The sequence below is a fragment of the Primulina tabacum genome, chromosome 17 (genome assembly GCF_025594145.1).
Source record: "Primulina tabacum isolate GXHZ01 chromosome 17, ASM2559414v2, whole genome shotgun sequence".
Classification (NCBI taxonomy): Eukaryota; Viridiplantae; Streptophyta; class Magnoliopsida; order Lamiales; family Gesneriaceae; genus Primulina; species Primulina tabacum.
This window is the reverse complement of record NC_134566.1, coordinates 10,164,939-10,188,999: the sequence shown is the minus strand read 5'-3', so window position 1 is coordinate 10,188,999 and position 24,061 is coordinate 10,164,939. Positions and strand designations below refer to the sequence as shown.

Here is a 24,061-nt window from a genome sequence, read left to right as displayed (position 1 = left end):
ATGAAGTAACTACACCGATGAACTGAAAATGTACCTTCACTTTTTCACCAAAACTTAACGGAAGTCAAATGAAAACCTAACAATATAAATGCAAAAGAATGCTTGAGTGAGATTTTGAGTGTGTTTGTAAAATATATTTTATATACGTGATTGGGGAAATGGTCACAATATTTATAAGCTCTAAAATGCAAACTAAAAGACATGTAAGATTAATTAACTCAATTAATATTGCGATTAACTTAAGAATATAAAGAGCAAATATTCTTCAATTAACTCAATAATGTGAAAAATCAAAATACACTTCTATAATAATGAACTACAATTGACTAAAAAATTCGAAGAACCAAAAGACACTTTCACCTTAACGATCCACAATTTTATTTTGATTCAAATTTCCAACACCCTTCCTCACATTGTTGGCACGCTCCATTCTACTTGGCCATGTCTTTCACCCTAGTCCTCGTATCCATAACGACACCCTACCGTTCTGGGCCCAACAACCAATCCCATCGGGCCACATGTTTGTTAGAGTAAATGCCATGCAAGCCAACGGTTGGCTAGGGAATTTAATGACTCAAGTGAAATAAACAATCTTTATTTTAATATAATTTAATTTTTCATGGTCTTGTTATACTTTATCTGTATACCCAAGCAAACATCATAGATAAAGTCCTTGATTATGCTTTAATACAAATGAATCATAATTCGATGTTGAAACTCATTTGTAATCACTGCATATTATAAATTCGTTCCTAGTCGATTCGGCAGCCTAAAACAGGGATAATGGTCGCTTGAGCTCGAGACTAGCATCTGTGATGTTGTGTACTGAGTTTCTTAGTAAGGGCATGGAGATGTCCAAACATGCAGATGGATAGTCATATGATGATTATACCGAACAACCCTCCCTCGGACTTTCCAAGTGGTTATCATTCATCGAGAGGATAAATCCGTGGTTATGATTGTACACCATTAGTCCTTACGACCCGGGACAACACTGAGGCTCTATATGCTAGGGCTGTCCTTTGACTCGTTTACCGGCTCCAGGAGAGTCATCAGGTGGCGAGGTTGGGTACAGTTGCGACACATATAAGAGCCCGTGCATTGTAGTCGGGGATTCACCGCTCACCTACGGGTGTGGATATCCTATGTGATATGATGTAATAATAGTGCATGGAATCTCTGGCCAGAGTATGAGATGTACGTTGGAGAAAGAATTCTCCAATAGTACACGCGATGTCACTATTATATGTGTCACATAGTTATCGAATTATTATGCAACCCTCGATGAACCAATGGTTGCAGATTCGATCGGGATATATGAGATGAAGGGACCGTACTGTACGTTAATCATAATCGACTGGTTCTTGCAGGCACTATCAGTGATACCTAGGGGATCATGGGACGATGCTACTAGACGCTATTACCATGATCCGATGGGTGCAATCAGAAACGAGTTCTGACATTCTTGGTCAAGGTGTTGATGAAAAGAATGGGGCTAACTAGGGTAAGCCCGAATAAAGGATTATGTCCTGAATCACAAAGAGTTGTGAACTCACGACTAGCTGTATCCCTGAACCATTGAGGGTCACACAAGTACTGGATCGTTTGTTCCCGTTGAGAGAATAAATTCAAACAGTTGAATTTATATTATGATATAGTAAATTCAAGGAGTTGAATTTATGATAATTAAATTTTAAGATAATAAATTCAATGAATTGAATTTATAAGAAATAAGTTTGATATGATCAATCGATAAGCAGATAAATAAAGTTTATAAAAGCTTATAGAAATTTGAGAGCATAACTGTTAAGACAGTCAAAGGAGTACACCTGTCTTATTTAGACATTGGTGATCTCGAAATTAAAGTGTGCATCATAATAACAAACAAGTTGAAATTGTCACATCGATGATATTGGATCGACGATCGGGATTATGATGAGATTAATGTAATGAGAGCATGGATCGTGGGCTTGTAAGTGTATAAGCACATCATGCAAATTTATTAAAGTTCAAATGGACTTTAATAATTAATTATATTTTAATTGAGTTAAAATATAGCTCATTAAGTTTTTATTAAATATGTTATTGATTTATGCAATATGGAGATATTCATGATACCATAATTTTAAAACTTGCACACAAAGTAATATAATATTAATGCATGATATTTTCTAAATATATATATAGATGCATTAATCGAGATTCATCATAAATGGGATGCTAATTTTTTGGAATATTTAATTAACTTAATTAATTTGATTAATTAAGTTAAGAAATTATTAGAAATAATACTGAGGATTATCATTCTTATTTTGACGTAAGGTGCATCCGAAAATCAAGGGGCCGAGAATCAAGGGGCAAGAAATTCATTATTCTCGGCTCTTCCTAATTTCAAAAGTCTCTCGAAACACTTTTCTTTTGAAAAGAAAAATTCGGCTTGGGTACTGAGTCGATTTTTGGTGTTCTATCTCTTTGCAAAACATCTTCTAATTTTCTAGTGCAAATTAGAAGAGGAACAAATAATTCAGTCGTGGACCTGATTCGGAGATCGAAGAATGTTCGTAAAGATTTACAACAAGAACTACGTCCGCTAATACCGGTGTAGTTGGAGCTAAGTGAATTATTCACTAAGGTATAATACTAAACTCCCTATGATTGTTAATTTATTAAAATCATATGAGCGCTCAAAGCAAAACATACTTTGATTGTCAAAATAAATAAACAAAATTTTTTTAAAACTTCCGCTGCGTTTGAGCGTGTAGAAAACCCAGATCCAACAATATTGGCCTTCAACGCCTGCAGGGCCCTCCGTGCCCACGGCGGATTCAACTTGCCACTCTTCTACAAATATCTCCCGAACTATCCATCTCCAGGCCCGAATCCACTCTCTTCGCCATCCAAGATTCCGCCATCTCCAATCTCTCGATCCTACCGTGGGCAATGCGGCAGCTCCTCCGCTACCACGGCACCTCCTCCACCCTCCCCACGGCTGAGCTGTTCAAGAACCCGCCCGGGTTTTGCTTCCATACACTTCTTTGAGACAAGAACCTGGTGATCACGAAGAACGATGCGAAGACAGGTTCGATCATGATCAACAATGTCCTGGTTTCTCACCCTGATTTGTTTCTTGAAGTCCCGTTCGCTGTGCACGGTGTTTTCCGGCCTTTCGACACGATTTCTTCTGCTGTGTGCAATGTGTCTACTGATCAGACCAATATCGTTGCTTCAAATCCTACAGATGACATTGAATGGAACATAATTGTCAGAATACTCAGCTCCCATGGATTTGTTTCTTTCGCAATTGGATTGAACTCAATTATTGATGGGATTCTTGAAGATTATAGTAATTTGAGCTCTGTCACTGTCTTTGCTCCCCCAAATTCGAGTTTTATTTCGTCGCAATCACCATTGTTGGACAGAATTGTGAAGCTTCACATTCTTCCTCGGAGGTTTTCTCATATGGAGTTGTTAGCTGCGGGGAATTCATCTCCGAAAATGCTGGTTCCGGGTTACGATCTCAAGATAAAAACATTTTAGGGTCTTTTGGATATTAATGGAGTGGAGATTAGTAGACCAGATTTTTTCTTATCCAAGAAATTTGTAGTTTTGATTCAGACGAGATTTCAATATTCAAATGATGGTTTTGTAAATTTAAATGGACTATTTATACCTTTAATTCGACATTGTCTGATGTATCATTACATCTTTTGTCATCTCATTTCACGAATCAAAAAATAATTCAGTTTTTCTGTTTCAATCAAAAAAAATTTCTTTTGTTAAATCGAATATAGAATGAGTTTTTTTAAGAAAATTACATCGTTTATTCACAAATGATGATCTTATTTCAGAATCACAATATACTTACTCTTCTCATAATATGAGACACAACTCAGACATGTAACTTGACATAGATGTATAATAATGTATATTAATTCTTGAGCCAGAAAATGTATATATATGTATATATCTTCTGTCACATTACGTTCCGTTTGGTATGTGTGATGAGATAAGTAAATGATTAGTAATTAGAGTGATTAAAAAATGAGAGATATAGATTAATAGTGTAATGCCCGAGATTTTATATCGTGTTAAATTACGATTATTGATTTTAATCGAAACGATTATGAAAGGGCAAATCGAGACACGAATTGAAAGTTTGCATGTAAGATTGTTGATGCGAGAGCCGAAGGTCTCGCGCATATGCGCGAAGAGTAAGCGCGCATATGCGCGAGTAGTGCGGAAGCCGATGATGCGGGACAGAACACTGGGCGCACATGCGCGACTTGTATACGCGCACATGCGCGAGAGGTCCAGAGAGTTGGGCGCACATGCGCGACTCGTATACGCGCACATGCGCGAGAGGTCCAGAGAGTTGGGCGCATATGCGCGGAAATGTGTCGCGCATATGCGCCAGCAGTTGGGAAGACACGCGCCGAGAATTAAGGTCTCGCGCATATGCGCCGGTTGATGTCGCGCATATGCGAGAGACGTGTTGCTTGAAGGATGTGCCATTTGCCTTGCTGCATGTACGTGTATGCATATATATATATATATGAATTGCAATTATCCTCGGGAATTCAGAGAAAGAGTCGAAGGATTGGGAAAGAAAATCCTTACGCCTTTTTACAATTTTGTTTTGTGATTGTGAAAGATTCGCCCATCCGATTTTGAATCCGACTTCAGTACTGTGTTCCTATCGACGTAGGCTACAACTGAACGTAAGTTTTACTACGTTTTGATATGATTTGAAATTATGGTATTGTCAGAATCTGATATGATTCTTATATGATGTTCTGGTCATGTTAGACATCGTATAATCGAAACCGGACTGAAGAATAAATACCATATGGAATTGTTATGATTTTCGGAGTTGTTTTGGAATCGATTTGATATCAGAATTGAATTGTTACCGATTATGAGATGTTAGAATTGATATCTGACTGAGATGATATTGTTGGGTATATTGAGACTATGACGTTGTGCTGTTGAAACAGAATTTGATTGAATTATGATTATATCCAGTGTTGTTTGAGTGGTGTATTGATACCGTACCCTCGATATTGTTATTGTCAGATTGAGTATTGACATGCTTTGAGTTCGAGACTTCGACAGAGTCAGAGTATCAGAAAGAAATGTATAAATTAATGTTGAGTTGAGATTGCACAACTCGAGTGAGGTTTGACTCGAGTTTCCCTAAATCACATACTTAGTTTATTGCATTGATATTTGTAATTGATGTTTGTAGTCTATTGATTTATAGCCACTGCATGTATTGACTACTGATACGCTAGTCATCGGCTAATTCGCCTAGTTACTGTATGCATGTATTGACTTGCTGATTCGCTAGTCATTGGCTGATTCGCCAAGTTACCGGCTGATTCGTCTGGCTATCGGCTGATTCGCCTAGTCCCTGACTGATTCGTCTAATTATTGGCTGATTCGCTTAATCCTTGACTGATTCGTCAATTCTGTGGCTGTTTCGCCCAGACACTGGATATAGGAATTATATCGATGCCGTTTAGGGTTGAGTCATTCCTATCGACTGAGATTCGATATAATTCTCAATATTCAAAACCGGGATCCCTAGATTAGGAATGAGTCGAGTTTGAGACGACGCGTTGTTTGAGTCAAGTCTGATACGACTAGTTGATTTACAGTTTTGATATCATTCATGTTTGTTGATTGGCTGCATGTGAATGATATTTATTATATGCTTTTGTATATGTTTTTATATGATTGCATGTTTACATTGTTTATACTGGGATTTATTCTCACCGGAGTTATCCGGCTGTTGTCTTGTTTTGTATGTGTGCATGACAACAGGTGGGACAGGTTCAGGGTTGAGAAGATGAAGAGAGATCGTGATTAGAGTGGAGGCTCCGAACTTGGATTAGAGATAGGGTTAGACACGTGATATTAGCTGTTAAACCTTAGTTGAATAAATTTATGTGGTACAGGACTTGTACTTTTATACTGAGATGTATATACGTTTTATTTCACTACGTTCCGCATTTTAAAAAAAATTTAGACCTTGTTTTATAATTGATAAATTAGTCCCAATGATGATTAAGAACATGATTAGCGTTCGGGTCCCCATAAATAGTATGATGTGATAAATAATACGGTGTTTGGTATAATTTTAAAATGATGGATTAATTTTGTAAATTTTATTGTAATGACCAAAATGCCCCAAGTGATAATTAAATATATATTCATAAAATAATTGGATATATAATTAAATATTTATAATTATAATTTATATTTATTAAAATAAATTTAAATATATTTATTAGAAATACATTTGTAAATATGCATTTACTTTAATAATTAAAATAACAATAATATTTTTTGAATGTTACTATTAAATAAAGTTTAGTGATAATTATAATATTATTATTTTTTTAAAATATTTATAAATATTCTTAAAATAATTTGATAGATAATTAAATATTTATAATTATAATTTATAATATTAAAATTAATTTGTAAATATGTATTTAATTAATAATTAAAATAGTAATAATATTTTGAATATTAATTTTATTGTTATATTTATTAGAAATATATTTGTAGATTGCGTATTTTTAATTAACGACAAAATAATATTTGACATGGTATAAAATGATGAGTGTTGACATGTAATAAGAAATAAGAGGATAAAAATGTAATTTGATGAGTGTTGATAGCCTATCCCACTTGTTTTGTTAGATTAATAATAAACTAATTATCCATCAAAATGGGTCTTAAACCGGGTCAAAGTGATTGTTAAAGTATCTTAAAATTTTAACCAAACATTAGATAAATATTTGATTATTTATCTAACCTTGTTTAATCCATCCAATCAAACACATCCTTAATGTATTAAGATGCATAGTATGCAGTCGAATGACATAATAAATCATGCCACTTTCTAGGATCAAGTAAAATTAATAAACCAAAGAATTATGGACTTTTGATCAAGTCAAACCACACTTTCAACTCATAGAAAAGTAAATATTAATTATATAGATGCAAGGAGAAGTTAGCCTGCAATTAGATGCCTTTTGGTTGACTTCTAATATATATTTAAAAAAATGAAACTAACTAATTGGGAAAAAATATCGCATGTTCTCTGTTACATTAACAATTGATTGCTACGTATTAAGTTTTTATTAGTCTAACAATTTTTAAAATATGCTGAATTAAAAAACAGTTGTTATAATTTGATATGCGTGACAATTAATGATTAGTGAAACACAATATAAGTTTTTCCCGATTAATTAATTTTTGAGTAGGTCTCTTGTGAGATGGTCTCACGAATCTTTATCTGTGAAACGGGTCAACCCTACCGATATTCACAATAAAAAGTAATACTCTTAACATAAAAATTAATACTTTTTCATGGATGACCCAAATAAGAGATCTGTCTCGGTCTCACAAAATACGACACGTGAAACAGTCTCACACAAGTTTTTGCCTTAATTTTTTTAGTGGAATGCCATGATGAAGAAAACTCTATCAATGAATTGACTTGTAAGGGCGAATCCCATATTCTAAACTTGGCTAGCAATTCTTATTATGTGTCACGATTTTTATATTATTTCTAAAAAAAAATTATAAAATTTGGTACAACAATGGCTATCTCCACCCCCCTCAGTTCAAGCTTTCTTGGATTGACTTTTAGTAAAATATTGGGTGCTAGATTAAGTCATTGCAAATCCTAAGTATAAATAGGTTCTTAACCTGATATATAGTTCCTAACCTGTGACAGAAGTTTCTTGTTTTGTTTGAAGAAGAATAGAGTGTCTTGTGCATGATAATATGCATCGGATATGAAAATATCGACCCTTTTCGAGTTCTTTTTCGCGCTCGTAATTCTTGTAGGGTTGGTGGATCTAGCCAACTGCAGGAACATCAAATATGGCGCCGATGAAGGAGCTGGAGTTCATACCATAAGAGGTAACTATGAATCCTCCTTCTTGAAGTACCGGATCTCTGCTGCTCCATACCAAGTAGAATCGAAGGCAAACGAGCAAAAGGCGTTGCACGTTGTGTCGCGTAGGCTTGTTCCCGACGGCCCTAATCCTCTCCACAATTAAGCTAGGGACAAGAATTCAGAGTGTTGTTACAAGGAAAATAAGCTCTTTGTTTGTCTGAGAGATGGAAGATAAAATATATATATATATCGGTTTACTTTGTTCGTTATGGATGCAATTTGTCTCATTTCTAATTATCACAAAATATTTTCTCGTTACTTGATGGGAGTCAAGGAGGAAAAAAAATTGGGTTCTATCGTATAATTTATTTAAAATGCACATATATACATTATTGGATGGATTTAGATCATATACTGTCTTGAAAACACAATACCAAATTTTGTGCATTTTTTATACGAGATGATGACATGTAATCATCTCGTTTAATTCGACAACTTTTAAAATTTATCTCATATGGTGTGATGTCCACAATATGATCACGTGATCATCTCGTGTATAAAATGCAAATCATCAAATGTTGTATTTTCAACACAGTAGAAGATCCAAATCCTTATTGGATAAATATGTTCGGCTTATATTTTATTTAAAACACCCATATATATTTTAATTCAGCAAATATTTCCTTGTTGTGGTCTCTTTTTATTATATCCATGGTCTCGATAATAATGGGTGTTTGATTTTTGTACCATACTCACTTTTTTGCTAAATGAAATACTTGTTTTATTCGGTCACTAACTGAAAATTTATTAGCTACAACATAATTCCAAAAGTATAAATCTTTTAGAGTATAAGAATGATATTGTTCAGACTATAAAAGATATAATGTAACTATATGTATTACTGGCGTGACTTGAATGTGGAACTAAGACTTGCTTATCTCGGGCAAAAAAAGTACAAAGAGACAACTGAATCAACATTAAAAAAATTAAAAAAATTGCTCACAATTAATGGGACTCAAACTTAAAACCAATAAATCCGAGAGCTTCAACCTTAATCATTGGGTCAAGGCTTCATCGCCTCCAAAAAACTAATTCATTAGACCTTTATTGTAGCTAAAGAGTTATAATGATTTTCAATTATAGGGCTGTAAACGAATCGAATCGAATCGAATTTTATGAAATTTTCAGTATTCGAGCTCGAGCTCGAATTCGAATAAACATCTTCGAAGCTCGATTCGAAACTCGAACTTTTATTATTTCGATTCGAACTCGATTCGAACTGAGGCTCGAGTTCGAATTCGATTCGAACTCGAATAATATTATATATATTATATATAATATTATTATACAAATATATTATATATATATATACTTAATAATATTATATATATATTCGAACATTATATATATATATGTATTTATATATACTTAATTATATTATAAATAATATTATATATATATTCGAACATTTTATATATATATATACTTAATAATATATATATACTTAATAACATTATAAATAATATTATATATATATTCGAACATTATATATATATATACTTAATATTTTATTTATTTTTTAAATATAATGCTAAAGCTCGCGAACAATCGAACAATATAATTTTAGCTCGAATTCGATTCGAAAAATATTCGAACATGTTCGAGTTCGGCTCGAATTCGATAATTTCGAATTCGAACCAAATATTATTCGAACCGACTCGAAAAGTTCGTGAATGTATTCGGTTCGTTTACACCCCTATTTTCAATATTGAAGTCACTAACTTCAAAACATTTTTTCATTGGAGTTAAAAAAAAATTCGTTAGCATCTTTTAATCTCTTAAAAAGAAGATAAATCAAAAGGAACGCGAAGTTTAATTTTTGAAATTATATTAAAAAAAAGAGTAGATCTTTTATGAAACGATCTCACGAATCCTTATATGTGAGACGTGTCAACCCTACCAATATTCATAATAAAGAGTAATACTCTTAGCATAAAAAGTAATACTTTTTCATGGATAACTCAAATAAAAGATCTGTCTCACAAAATACTATTCGTGAGACCGTCTCACACAAATTTTTAACTAAAAAAATTACTTTCTTTTTGAAGAACATACTTTTAATTGATTTGAAAAACTTTGGAAGCATATATAAACACAAAAAATTAATAATTACAATTGTGTCTTATATATTTTTCATTTTATAATCTATATTATCAAATTATAAGTTTAGTCGATATTGTTGTGAAAAAGTAAAAATTTATGGTAAAAAGTAAAAATCTCAAACTCTCAAAATTTACCAAACTACACACTTTATAATATTTCTCTCTACTCAATTGTGATTTTCTTCACAAATGAGAGATCTATTTATAGGAAATCTTTACAAATAATCCAAAAATAAAATACATCATTACCTACATCATCACACACTAATTTTCAATATTTACAACTCTTATTTTCAACATTCAAATATTCAACACACACATTTTAAATATATTTTTCAACACTCCTCCTTGTGATGATGATCATAATGATTGTCTTCATTACGTGTTTTTATACTGCCTCGTTAAAAACCTTACTAGGAAAAACCCATTGGGATAAAAACCATAGCAAGGGAAAAAGAGTGCAGTCACGTAAACTCCCCCTCATGTTGACACGAACAATTCTTCACAAATTTCGTAGATTGCGTATCCCAATATTATATATATGCTTTCTGAATATTGACGTAGGAAGCGCCTTTGTGAAGAGATCTGATGAATTTTCACTTGATTGAATGTGACGAACATCAATACATTTATTCTTCTCAAGCTCCTTGGTGAATGCGAAGAACTTAGGAGGAATATGTTTAGTTCTGTCGCTTTTTATGTATCCTTCTCTCATTTGAGCAACACATGCAGCATTATCTTCATATAGTATCACAGGCTTCTCGTCGAATGATAATCCGCATGAGATTTGGATATGTTGGGTCATTGATTTTAACTACACACATTCACGACTTGCTTCATGTAGTGCAATAATCTCGGCATGATTTGATGAAGTTGTTACGAGCGTTTGTTTCTGTGAACGCCAAGAAATTGCAGTGCCTCCACAAGTAAAAACATATCCAGTTTGGGAACGTGCCTTGTGTGGATCAGATAAGTATCCAGCATCGGCATAACCAATTATACTTGGATTAGCATCTTTTGAATACAAAAGTCCCAAGTCTGTCGTTCCTCGTAGATAACGGAATATATGTTTAATTTCGTTTCAGTGTCTCTTTGTTGGATATGTGCTAAATCTTGCCAACAAATTTACGGCAAAAGATATATCAGGCCTTGTACAATTTGTAAGATACATAAGGGCACCGATAGCACTTAGATATGGTACTTTTGGACCAAGAATATCTTCATCTTCTTCACATGGTCGGAATGGATCCTTTTCTATGTTTAATGATCTAACAACCATTGGAGTACTTAAAGGATTTGATTTATCCATATTAAAACGTTTAAGGATCTTTTCTGTATAATTTGTCTGGTGAACAAACATTCCACATTCTTTTTGTTCAATTTGTAAACCCAGACAATACTTGGTTTTTTCAAGATCCTTCATTTCAAATTCTTCTTTCAAGTATGACACAACTTCTTGAATTTCCTTATTCGTTCCAATGATGTTTAAATCATCAACATATACAGCAATAATTACGCATCCGGATGTTGTTTTCTTAATGAAAACACAAGGGCATATTGAATTATTTACATATCCCTTTTTCATCAAGTGATCACTTAGTCGATTATACCACATTCGACCAGATTGCTTTAACCCATATAATGATCTTTGTAATTTCACAGAATAATATTCTCTGGGTTTTGAACTTTGTGCTTCAGGCATCTTAAATCCTTCAGGGATTTTCATATATATATTACTATCAAGTGATCCATATAAGTAAGCTGTAACAACATCCATAAGACGCACTTCTAAATTTTCAGATACCGCCAAGCTAATCAAATACCGAAACGTAATTGCATCCATCACGGGAGAATACGTTTCTTCATAATCAATTCCAGGCCTTTGAGAAAAACCTTGTGCAACAAGTCGAGCTTTATATCTCACTATTTCATTTTTCTCATTTCGCTTTCGAATAAAAACCCATTTGTATCCAACAGGTTTTACACCTTCAGGTGTAAGGACTATAGGTCCAAAAACATTATGTTTATTTAGCGAATCCAATTCAACCTGGATGACTTCTTTCCATTTTATCCAATCCTGCCGATTTTTACATTCACCAAAAGATTTTGGTTCATGATCTTCATTATCATTTATGATGTCGATTGCCACATTATAAGAAAATATATCATCAATTTCTTCTATATCTTTTCGATTCTATATTTTTCCAGTATTAATGTAATTGATAGAGATTTCATGATTCTCGTCAAGTTTGTGGTTCTGACAGAATATTTTCATCATCATGTGTTTCTTCAGGAACACCATTCTCTATTTTGTGATCATCATGTGTTTCTTCAGGAACATCATTCTTTATTTTGTGATCATCGTGTTTCTCTATAAATTTTCTTTTTCGAGGATTTTTATCCTTGGAACTGACTGGCCTTCCACGCTTTAGGCGTTCAATGACATCATGAGTATCTTCAATTTGTTTCTTTGGAATTTCAATTCGAGCAGGGGCATTTGCAGCATGTATATATGATTTAGTTACCCCTTTTGTGTCAGCAAATGCATCTGGTATTTGATTGGCTATTCTTTGCAAGTGTACAATTTGTTGTACATCTTTTTCACATTGTTTTGTTCTTGGATCCAGATGTAACAATGATGATACATGCCATGTAATTTCTTTTTCGGTATGTTTCTGTTCTCCCCCTAACATTGGGAAGATTTCCTCATTAAAATGACAATCAGCAAAACTGTGCTGTGAACACGTCGCCTGTCTGAGGTTCAAGATATCGAATGATTGATGGACTATCATAACCGATATAAATTCCAACCTTTCTTTGAGGTCCCATTTTCTTTCGTTGCGGTGGTGCAATAGGCACATACACCATACATCCAAAAATTCTCAGATGAGAAATGTCTGGTTCTTTACCAAATGCAAGCTATAATGGGGAATATTTATGATATGCACTTGGTCTGATGCGAATTAATGAAGCAGTGTGTAAAATTGCATGTCCCCATATAGAAATAGGGAGCTTTGTTTTCATAATCATTGGCCTAGCAATCATTTGCAGACGTTTAATCAATGATTCAGCCAATCCATTCTGTGTATGTACATGAGCAACAGGATGCTCAACAATGATTCCCATAGACATACAATAATCATTGAAAGTTTGGGAAGTAAATTCACCAGCATTATCAAGTCTAATTTTCTTGATTGTATAATCGAGAAATTGATTCCTCACTTTTATTATTTGAGCAAGTAATCTTGCAAATGCAACATTTCGAGTTGACAATAAACATACATGTGACCATCTGCTGAGGCATCAATCAATACCATAAAGTATCTGAATGGTCCACATGGTGGATGGATTGGTCCACAAATATCACCCTGAATACGTTCAAGAAACATTGGTGATTCAGTTTGGATTTTGGCTGATGATGGTCTTATAATAAGTTTTCCAAGAGAACATGCTTTACATTAAAACTTATTATTCTGAAAGATCTTCTGGTCTTTCAGCGGATGACCATGTGTATTTTCTATAATTCTTCGCATCATTGTTGAACCAGGATGTCCCAATCGATCATGCCAATTGGTTAATATTGAAGAATTATCAACTACCATGTTTGATTCAATCGGACTTATATGTGTATAATGCAATTCAGTAGGGAGCATTGGTAGTTTTTCAATCACATATTTCTTTCCTGATTTATATGTGATAAGACACATATATTTCTTATTCCCTTCATTCATTGTTTGAGTATCATACCCATGGGAATATATATCATTAAAACTCAACAAATTTCTTTTCGATTGTGGTGAATATAAAGCATCATTGATCAAAAATTTTGTACCATTAGGTAACAAAAATTGTGCTTTACCACATCCTTTAATCAAGTCTACAAGACCTGATATTGTATTCACCGTTGTTTTTGTTGGTTTTAGTTCCAAGAAATATCTTTTATCTCGGAGGATAGTGTGCGTTGTACCACTATCGGGTATGCAAACTTCAGCTTTGCTCATAGCATTTTTCATTTTTTGAACTTCAAAAAAATATGCAATGAAATAAAATTACTGGCAATATATATTTAAATATAACACATATCATAATTATACAATAAAACATTATATGGATACATGAAAAATAAATTATTGTACATTTATATTCTACCACTATATTGTTCATTTTCAGAGAATCATTGAGAAAATCTGCAGCATCAATATTGTTCATTTCTATCCCACCAACATATTGATCATTTCCAGAGAAATCATTCATAAAATCACCAGCATCAAAATGAGTTGAATCACTCAAATGGTCACTGCGTTCAGTGAAGTTTGTCTCCTTTTCTTTCCCCTTTAATGATTCTTTATAAAGTTTACAAAGGTGTTCAGGGGCTCGACAAATTTTGGACCAATGTCCTGGAGTACCACATCTGAAACAAGAACTTTCATATCTTTTTGAGTGATTCTCATTAACACTTGTATTCTCATGATGCCTTTTCTGTGGATGGTTTGGGACGTTCTTTTGAGATGAATTATAAAAATAACTATTTCTATTGTTTTCAAAACCACGGCCTCGACCACGACCACGGCCAATTCCACGTCTACGTCCACGTCCACGACCTCGACCTCGACCTCGACCTCGACCAAAACCTTGTCTTTGAATTTGATTTTGGTTTCCAGGTTTAAATTCATTTTTACTTACAGCATTTACTTCTGGAAATGCTGTTGATCCAGTGGGTCGGGACTGATGATTTTTCATTAATAGCTCGTTGTTTTTTTCCGCCACAAGAAGACAGGCGATGAGTTCAGAATATCTCGCAAATCCACGTACTCTATATTGTTGTTGTAGAGTAATATTTGATGCATGAAACGTGGAAAATGTTTTTTCAAGCATTTCCGATTCTGTGACCTCATGTCCACAAAATTTTAGCTGCGAGATTATTCGATACATCGCTGAATTATAATCGCTGACTTTCTTAAAATCTTGGAATCTTAACATATTCCATTCATCACGAGCGGTCGGAAGTATAACTTCCCTTATATGTTCAAATCTTTCTTTCAATCCTTTCCACAAAGCCATGAGATCTTTTTCAATTAAATATTCACATTTCAATCCCTCGTCGAGATGTCGACGCAAAAATATAATGGCTTTTGCCTTTTCTTGTGATGTCGATATGCCATTTTCTTTTATTGTCTCACTTAGACCCAATGACTCAAGATGCATTTCTACATCGAGAGTCCATGTCATATAATATTTTCCGTGATGTCGAGCGCAACAAATTCGAGCTTTGTCAAATTTGACATGGTGGTACTAAAAAAAATTACGATGCATTTTATTAGTTAATGAATATTGCAATACAAAGTAATGGATAAACAACAAGTACAAGCATTTGTAAAAATAAAGAAAACACACGAGGAGGATATTCTCCGATAAATAAAAGACTCGTGAGTATGATAACCAAAATAATTAAAAATAACCTTGAGAAAGCCATCTTCTTTTTTCTTCGAAAATTTAGTGAAGAATAATTTTTAGAGAAGAAGAGAAAGTTGGAGTGATTGAATGTGTTTATGAGATCATATTTATAGGGCAAAAACTAGCCGTTTTGTTACCGTTTATGACCGTTGGTGTATAAAAAAATAAAGGTATGTATTTGTATAATTTTATGGTAATAATATGATGTATATAATATTAGACATATTTAAATAATTATGTATATCATATCATATTATTATAATGATGTGTCATAAGATATTTTATTTAAAAATCTTATAGGCTTTTATACTTGTCGTATCCCTTACCGGGAGTGTGGGATGTCGTCTTAACATCCTCCCAGGATTTATAACAAGTTTTTGAAAAAATTATTTTTATTATTAATAATAACATTATATTATATATTAAATATATACACAATAAATAAATAACAGTAAAATAAATATTATTACTTTTTGTTACCTTTTTCTTCTGTTTGGAGCTTGGAAAAGGATGGAGGACTTTTAGAGCTTCGTGCTGATAACGTGTTGTGAAAAAGTAAAAATTTATGGTAAAAAGTAAAAATCTCAAACTCTCAAAATTTACCAAACTACACACTTTATAATATTTCTCTCTACTCAATTGTGATTTTCTTCACAAATGAGAGATCTATTTATAGGAAATCTTTACAAATAATCCAAAAATAAAATACATCATTACCTACATCATCACACACTAATTTTCAATATTTACAACTCTTATTTTCAACATTCAAATATTCAACACACACATTTTAAATATATTTTTCGATATGTTCTTTTTTTGTTATTTTTAGATTATTATTATTTTTTATGACGTGACGTCGAAGAACGTCATGGTCATCTTCGGCACATTCGTTATTTTACTCCAACTACCGGGACACTTTCGGTAGTCCAATGAAATACCGCGAAGAACCGGTGAAATAAAAAGCCAAAACTCGGCATTGGCCTGGAACCTCAGAACTTGGGAAAGATCCATCGCTCTTCTTTGAGGTATAACAATTGTTCTTCGTTTAATTTTCTCCATTTTCTTGATTTATTTTCACCCTATATGATATATCTTATTTCTCTTGCTCGTTGTAAATGTTTCGATCTCGATTTCTGAAATAATAGTTGTTATTTTAAATTGTTCTCGATATGATTTAAACGATTTTTTTTCGTTTGTTGTTTGTTGTTCTATTGGGCAGTTTATTTTCCGTTGATAATCGATCGCTGAATTGTAGTGGGTATTGTTTTTTCTGAATTCTGTCTGAATTAGGGCTTTTGTTGTCTCTCTTCTATTTTTGTTTATATTTTTTTCAGTTTGCCAATCAGGGAGGATTCGGCGATTTAAGAACCTGAATTTTTATGCTATGGCTGTTTTATAATCGATGTATACATTATGTTGAAGTTAAAAAACTGGGTAGCCAAATTCGAGCGAGTAACTTGGCTGCTTGTGGCTTGATTGCAATTCAATATAATGAGAATCTTGGCACTTGAAGTGTTAAAGTTTCAGTTTTTTTAAGGATTTGTGGATGGAATGTGAAAAAGGGTCAAATATGGCAACTGCTGTATGATATGGTTTGGTTTGGTTTGGTTTAACTCCTGAGCATGCCATAGTTGTTCGATTTAGTTTGTTTTTCTTTGTTCAGTATCTTCTTCGGCTTCACGATTTTATTAATGTGTGTGTTTGTTTTCTCCGGACAGTGAACCAGTTTTTCGTTGGTGGAGACCTTGCTTCCGAGAAGCATCGGATTGCTGAGATGAAACAGTAATTCTTTTGACATGCTTTGTCGTTTACCATTTTCTTTTATATTTTGCTAGTACTCAAAAGTTATTTGGCCTGATGGATGCCCAAACAAATTGAACTGGGACTTTAAAACAAAGTATTGGCAATGGGACTTTAAAACAAAGTATTGGAATTGCCACTGGGTGGACACTGTGTCATGGAGTCCATGCATTTGTTGTTTACTTGAATTACATGTCATGCAGAATGGAGGATTGAAAACTTTATTTTTAGTTCGGGTAAAATTGTTGTCTTTTTGACTGGTGTAAATGGGGTTAGCTTTCGCAGTTAAATTTAACAGTAAGAATTGTCTGTCTTTTTTGTTATTGACTTGTCGTAAGTATATAATTTTTTGAAAAATTTCCAATTTCCTTTTCTTGACAAATGGAGCCTCTTTATGCACTTAAGTGTTATAATATGAAATGTTGTTGATATAAACCTTTAAGCTCTCATTGTAATCATGCTGACACTGGCATTTTATGAAGTATCAGGGGTAGAGTGAAATGGGATGAAAATAATCTGGGTGAAATCGAGGCAAATAAGCCTGTGAGGCAGAAAATAACTGAACCAAAGACACCATATCATCCCATGATTGATGATGATGATGGTAAGTTTTTCTTTTCTTGTATGGTTCTGAGTACGTTGCTGTGATATTGACATTCATCTAAATTTTTAGCATGATATTGGGTATCACCCCCAAGAAATATGTTGATGATTCCCAGATATTTTTGTGTTTTATTGGTATTATTTACCTTTATTTTGCTGTGCATGGCTGTTTAGAGGTACAATTAGTTGGTGTAATTTCTTGCATCAGCGCAGTAAATTTTGGGGGTTATTTGATTCTGCAATAGATGTTTGGCATTCCATTCGTGTATGGCTTGTGGATTTTTTATGATTGCATATTCAATAAAGATACATTTTTTTCTTGTTTAGCTTGAGACAGTCTCACATATTCTATCCGTTGACAGGCTTCATTCATACTGCCAAATAGCTGAAACTCAATCCAAATTACTACTGTATCTTGCTACTTGTTGGAAAGCTTTTTATTTTTTAATGAATAAAACACTGAATTAGCATGTAAGACATGTAACTGCTGTTTGTCTTCACTGACACATAAGTTGCTATGTATTTGTTTATATTTTGCTTTTACTCCCGTTTGGTGTGCCTATGTGCCATGCCAACACTGTCTACCACATGTCTGGTTTCAATATGTTGGAACTTTTTTTAAATTTCCGATTTCAAGGAGTTATTAGTTGTGGAAATGATTTAAATGGGCTAAGACATTTCCTCACTGTTCTATTCATGGATGTAGAATCACCATCACCTATTCGAGGGAGTTCTGAGGATCATTTTGAAGAGGCGGTGCATGCAGAAGCTATTCGTTCAGCATTAAATGACGTAGCTTCCTCGAGCAAAAATAACTCACTTCTCTCAGGCTGGACTTCATCTGAAGATGAGATTGATGCAATGGAACAAGATGAAGAAGGTTCTTTCCTTGTCTTTTTAAATTAAATTTTTCATGTTAATGGGTAGACCATTTGGAAGCTGGACCCTATCCAGAAAAAAATATTTAAAGTTTTTGTAATTTTTGAGAAATAGGTTTCATTCCTACTCATTACCAAAAAGTTGCCCCTAGGTTTACCGCTGCATCTATTAAATCTAATTCGTGTTCTACTGCAACCTATTAGGCTCTGATTCTGAGAGACGCAAGAGCTTCAGGGAGCATAGGAAAGCTCACTACGATGAGTTCCGCAAGGTTAAAGAACTTCGACGAAAGGGATCCTTTCTCGAAGAAGGGTCCGACGAGGAACCCCATGACAATAGAAAGAAGGCTGGAAATGGTGATTCGTCGCCATCAATAATCGATGGAGTCAAAGACATTGAAATTGAGGGATCCTCGCCCGCTGCTAATGGGGCTCTTAATACCTGTTGACAGACAACATGATACAACTCTTTTAAGTGTCTGTCCTCACCAGGGTTTGCTGCTATACTGTGATTCTGGAACTCCTGCGTTGTGTTTTTGTAACATGTATTTATGCATTCATATTGGCCTTAAATTTGGAAACATAACTTTTCACCAGACGTGTGCTTGGAATTATGCTTTTTTTCTTATAATGCGAGACTTTCATTTGAACCTACTGTTTCATAAAATGACATCTAAAATTGTTTGTGCTGCGATATGGATTCTTTAAAATGCAATACGATCAAAAGTTATTAGCCCTTAAAACTCATGTTGTCAATATTATAAAGTGATTTTATAAGAATTTATAGAATAATCTTAGTTAGAACAAAATGTGTTATTTAAAAAATATATTTTAATATGCATAAGTTAGATTTTACAACTATATATGGTTTATTATAAACATATGACAAAAACTTGTGTGAGACGGTCTCACGGGTCTATTTTGTGAGACAGATATTTTATTTGGGTCATCCATGAAAAATTATTACTTTTTATGCTAAGGATATTACTTTTTATGCTGAATATTGGTAGAGTTGACTCATCTCACATATAAAGATTCGTGAGACTGACTCACAAAAAATTTACTATAAACGTATTATGATATCAAGCTGGAAAACTTCAGTGATCAAAGGGACAACAACGCTAGTCATTTTCTTTGGTGCTTGGACTATTCAAAATATAATTAGATAATTCATGAAAAATGATTGGGGACCATAATCCATATTTGGATGAGAATAATATCTGCCCTCACTTTTCAGCCACATAAAAACTTATCTACCACTACATTAACAATTAATCACTCGTATTTATAAATAATTCAACATATTTAAAATATATCGGGAGTTGATATTTGTTATTTTTGAAATAAAATAAAATAAAATATATTCTAACATTTCATGCAATATTTTTTGTTACATTAACAATCGATTGTCAAATATTTAGTTTTTATTAATACAACATATTTAAAATATGTTGAATTATAAAGTAGTTGCAACTTTGTAAACGTGACAACCAACGAATAATGTGATAAAAAAAAAATTGTTACAAGAATGGTCGGGGATGAACTTTTCTCGTAATTTCTAAATTAACTTAACTAAATATTTGCTAAAAAATAATAAATAAACAAATGTAGTGAAAATTTTCTATGACAACAAACGAGAACTAGCGTGTTTATTTCTGAGAAATGGTGGATAATATTTTTAAAATGATAAAAACTTGTGTGAGATGATCTCATGGGTCGTATTTTGTGAGACGGATCTCTTATTTGAGTCATCATGAAAAAATATTACTTTTTAAGCTAAGAGTATTACTTTTTATTGTGAATATCGGTAGGACTGACCCGTTTCACAGATAAATATTCGTGAGACCGTCTAACAAAAGACATACTCTTTTAAAAAGTGACAAAAACTTGTGTGAAACGGTCTCACTGATCGTATTTTGTGAGACAGATCTCTTATTTGGATTATCCATGAAAAAATATTACTTTTTATGTAAGGTTGACTCGTCTCACATATAAAGATTTGTGAGATCGTCTAACAAAATATTTATTTTTTAAAAATTAAATAAATAAGAGTAAGACTACCAAATTTCAAGGGTATTCACTCAGACCACAACTTTGACTAACGTTAGCCAGATTTTTTAAAACATAAAACAGTTATCATTGTGGTAACAGTTTTTTTTTATGAAAAGACTCTGATATCAAATAACGAGTAGTTACAAGTTTCATGGATACGCAAAATAGATTTCATAGTTGTTTTTGAGAAAGACATACAATTAGTCTTTCAAGTTATAATGTCAATAAACGTAAATTTGACTGAATTTGGAGATATTATCGACAATATTATCTGTAAACCCAAATTTTTGATTGAAAATATCGATATAAGTTATGAAGTCAATAAACGTAGATTTGACTGAATTTGGAGGTATTATCGACAATATTATTTGTGAACTCAAATTTTTCGATTGAAAACATCAATACATATTGGTGATCTTTTGAGTCTGTATTTTGTTACTTTAATTCAGGCCGGATGTTTTACGTTTAATTTGAATCATATTGGAAACAAATTGAAAATTTAAATAAGATTATATGATGAGTTGTACTGAGTATCATACATAAATTATAATTATTTAATATATTTGTTGTGTCGTGTTAAAGTTTATATTTTAAAAAATAAGAGATAAAATTAATTAAGAATTTAAGTTTCTACAAACTCCTTTGTAAAAAAATTCATGATAACATAAAGGCCCGTACCTCGAAACTTCTCGTTCTTTCCCCAATCAACGTCCTTCTTCCCATCTCACCGTGGTGGTAGAACTTTCTAGGACTTACAGGCTTGCTCCGATCTTTCGCCGCGCTAGGTCTGCCTCCGAATTTTTGGTGAGTTTAATTGATTTTCTACGCGATTCTGATCGGATTTTTCGTTTTTTTTTTTCATTTTTCTTGTTTTTTTGGTTGAATTGTGAAGAAGGTCAAGCGGAGTTGCATGGCTCGGCGGGGAGGGTGTGAATTGACGGCGAGATCGCTTCCTACGCCGTTCTTGATTAAGACGTATCATCTGGTCGACGATCACGCCGTCGATGACGTCATCTCGTGGAACGAAGACGGATCTGGTTTCGTCGTGTGGAATCAGACGGAATTCTCGAGGGATTTGCTTCCCAAGTACTTCAAGCACAACAATTTCTCCAGTTTCGTTCGTCAGCTCAACACATACGTACGTGAGGTTGAATGGTGTAGAATTTTGTGTTTTTTTTTGGCGATTTGTTGAGTTGTTTTTGGTGGAAATGTAGGGATTTAGGAAGTTAGTACCTGATCGGTGGGAGTTCTCCAACGATTGCTTCCGAAGAGGCGAGAAGAACCTCCTGAGCGATATACAGCGACGGAAAATCGCGACTCCGTCACCGGTCACGGCGGCGACGGCCTCGTCACCTGCGATTGCCTTGCTACCCACATCAGTTGTAACTCCACCGGAGGTGTCTTGGTCGGACTCCGGCGATGAACAGGTTCTTACCTCTTCTGATTCCCCCTCCCTCGTTCGCGAACTCGACAGCAACAACGCTGGAGCTGATTGGCGAAAACGAGAGATTGAGAAAGCAAAACGTTCACCTCAACAAAGAGATATGCCAAATGAAGAACATGTGCCACAGTATCTGCAACTTAATGTCGAATTTTTCGAGCAACAAAAGCAGTAACAGTAGCAACGGCCGCCAAGAGCATCATCGTCGCCGATTAAGCTGGGAAGACAATCCGGTGAAACCATTGGATCTACTCCCAATGACTGGATTCTGCACAGAAACTGACACCACCGCTGTTGTGGAGCCATCAAACGACAGAGAAGCCGTGAATGACATGAAATCCGCGGCGGAGGAACTAAGCTCTAGATTATTCGGAGTGCCAATCGGTCAGAAACGCGGGCGCGAAGGCGAAAATGGTCCGCCCACACATGGCGTGGATTTGCGGCTCCAGCAGCCGGGGAGGGACATTAAATCCGAGCCGTTAGATCGGGGAAACAGCGGTCCCGATCAGACGTCACCTTGTCTTAAGAGGAGCAACTCGAGAAAGGTATGCCGTTGATATCTTGTTTACCAACGGTGTGGTGGGGATTAGCATAGATGATAATAACCAGATTAATCTTTTCTTCAACCTTCTTTTTTATATTAATTTTAATATTTTTTATATTAATTTTAATCGTGTTACATTATATTCTTTGTTAGGCCTATTTATGTAGAACCTTCTTTTGCTAGCTACGTCAATTATTGGTCCAGCGTGCGAGTTCATTCCTTTTTAAAGAAAATTCAAATAAACATTAGGAAAGAGAATACTAGCCACCCAATCTCGTAGAGTTGACTCACTTGAACCTATATCGGGTGTATATCTAATACTAATAATTCATCTTTTCCCCCCCCTCACCCCCCCGCAATAGGTTTTTTGGGAGACGATTTAACGAATTTTTATCTGTGCGACGAGTTAATCCTACCGATATTCACAATAAAAAGTAATATTATTAATATAAAAAGTAATATTTTTTCATGGATGACTCAAATAAGAGATATGTTTCACAGAATATGACTCGTGAGATCGTCTCACACAAATTTTTACCTTGTTTTAAGTTATAAATACAATTTACGATAATACGATAAGAAATCTACATCTCATTAAACATCATGACCGTGAGCGGAAGTAGTCGATTTGACTGGTTTAGTTCATGGTACCAAACATTGTGGTCCATATCAAAAATTGTGTGAGACGGTCTCACGGATCGTATATTGTTAGACAGATTTATTATTTGAATCATCTAATAAAAATATTAGTTCTTTATGTTAGTGTCTCATTAACCAAATTTACATGATGTGGACCTGAAGTATATTCGCTATAGCGACTTGTAAGCTCAAAAATTTTATTTTAAATTTACTCAAGCTTGCCCTCATAAGTTTTGATTTATTTTAATATCAAATTCGAGATCAGATGTTATTTTTAACAAAAGGGTCCTAGATATTGACCAAGTTGTATACGAAGATACATAATTTAAAGATTAGATAGTGAATATCGATATTGAATAAAAATATATTTATATATGATTTGTGAGGATTTGACCAAATCTATATCGTATCTAAATGGCATTTATCAATCTGGGTTGATTATATAATTTTTATAAATCGAACTAAAACTTTCAATTTTTGAATTTTTTTTACAATTTATATAATAAATTACCATATAGTTTGAATGGATCATGAACTGTAGCTTGCACGTAGCGTTCTCAACTCACATAT

The 24,061-nt window shown here is 33.7% G+C and overlaps 1 protein-coding gene and 2 pseudogenes across 2 annotated transcripts; all 3 read left to right on the top strand.

The window, feature by feature from the left end:
* On the top strand, positions 1-8,078 carry LOC142530468 (fasciclin-like arabinogalactan protein 21; annotated as a pseudogene).
* Positions 8,079-17,137: 9,059 nt separating this feature from the next.
* On the top strand, positions 17,138-19,465 carry LOC142531665 (protein phosphatase inhibitor 2). Of its 2 annotated transcripts, none has more exons than XM_075637887.1 (4): positions 17,138-17,316; positions 17,817-17,938; positions 18,644-18,817; positions 19,020-19,465. In XM_075637887.1, the coding sequence occupies exons 1-4, from the start codon at positions 17,309-17,311 to the stop codon at positions 19,262-19,264; spliced, it is 549 nt and encodes a 182-aa protein (XP_075494002.1). In that variant the 5' UTR covers positions 17,138-17,308; the 3' UTR covers positions 19,265-19,465. The 2 variants fall into 2 exon arrangements, with proteins under 2 accessions (XP_075494002.1, XP_075494003.1); XM_075637888.1 differs by having other exon boundaries at positions 17,166-17,316; positions 17,823-17,938.
* Positions 19,466-21,456: 1,991 nt separating this feature from the next.
* Positions 21,457-22,987, top strand: LOC142531788 (heat stress transcription factor B-2a-like; annotated as a pseudogene).
* The last annotated feature ends 1,074 nt before the right edge of the window (positions 22,988-24,061 follow it).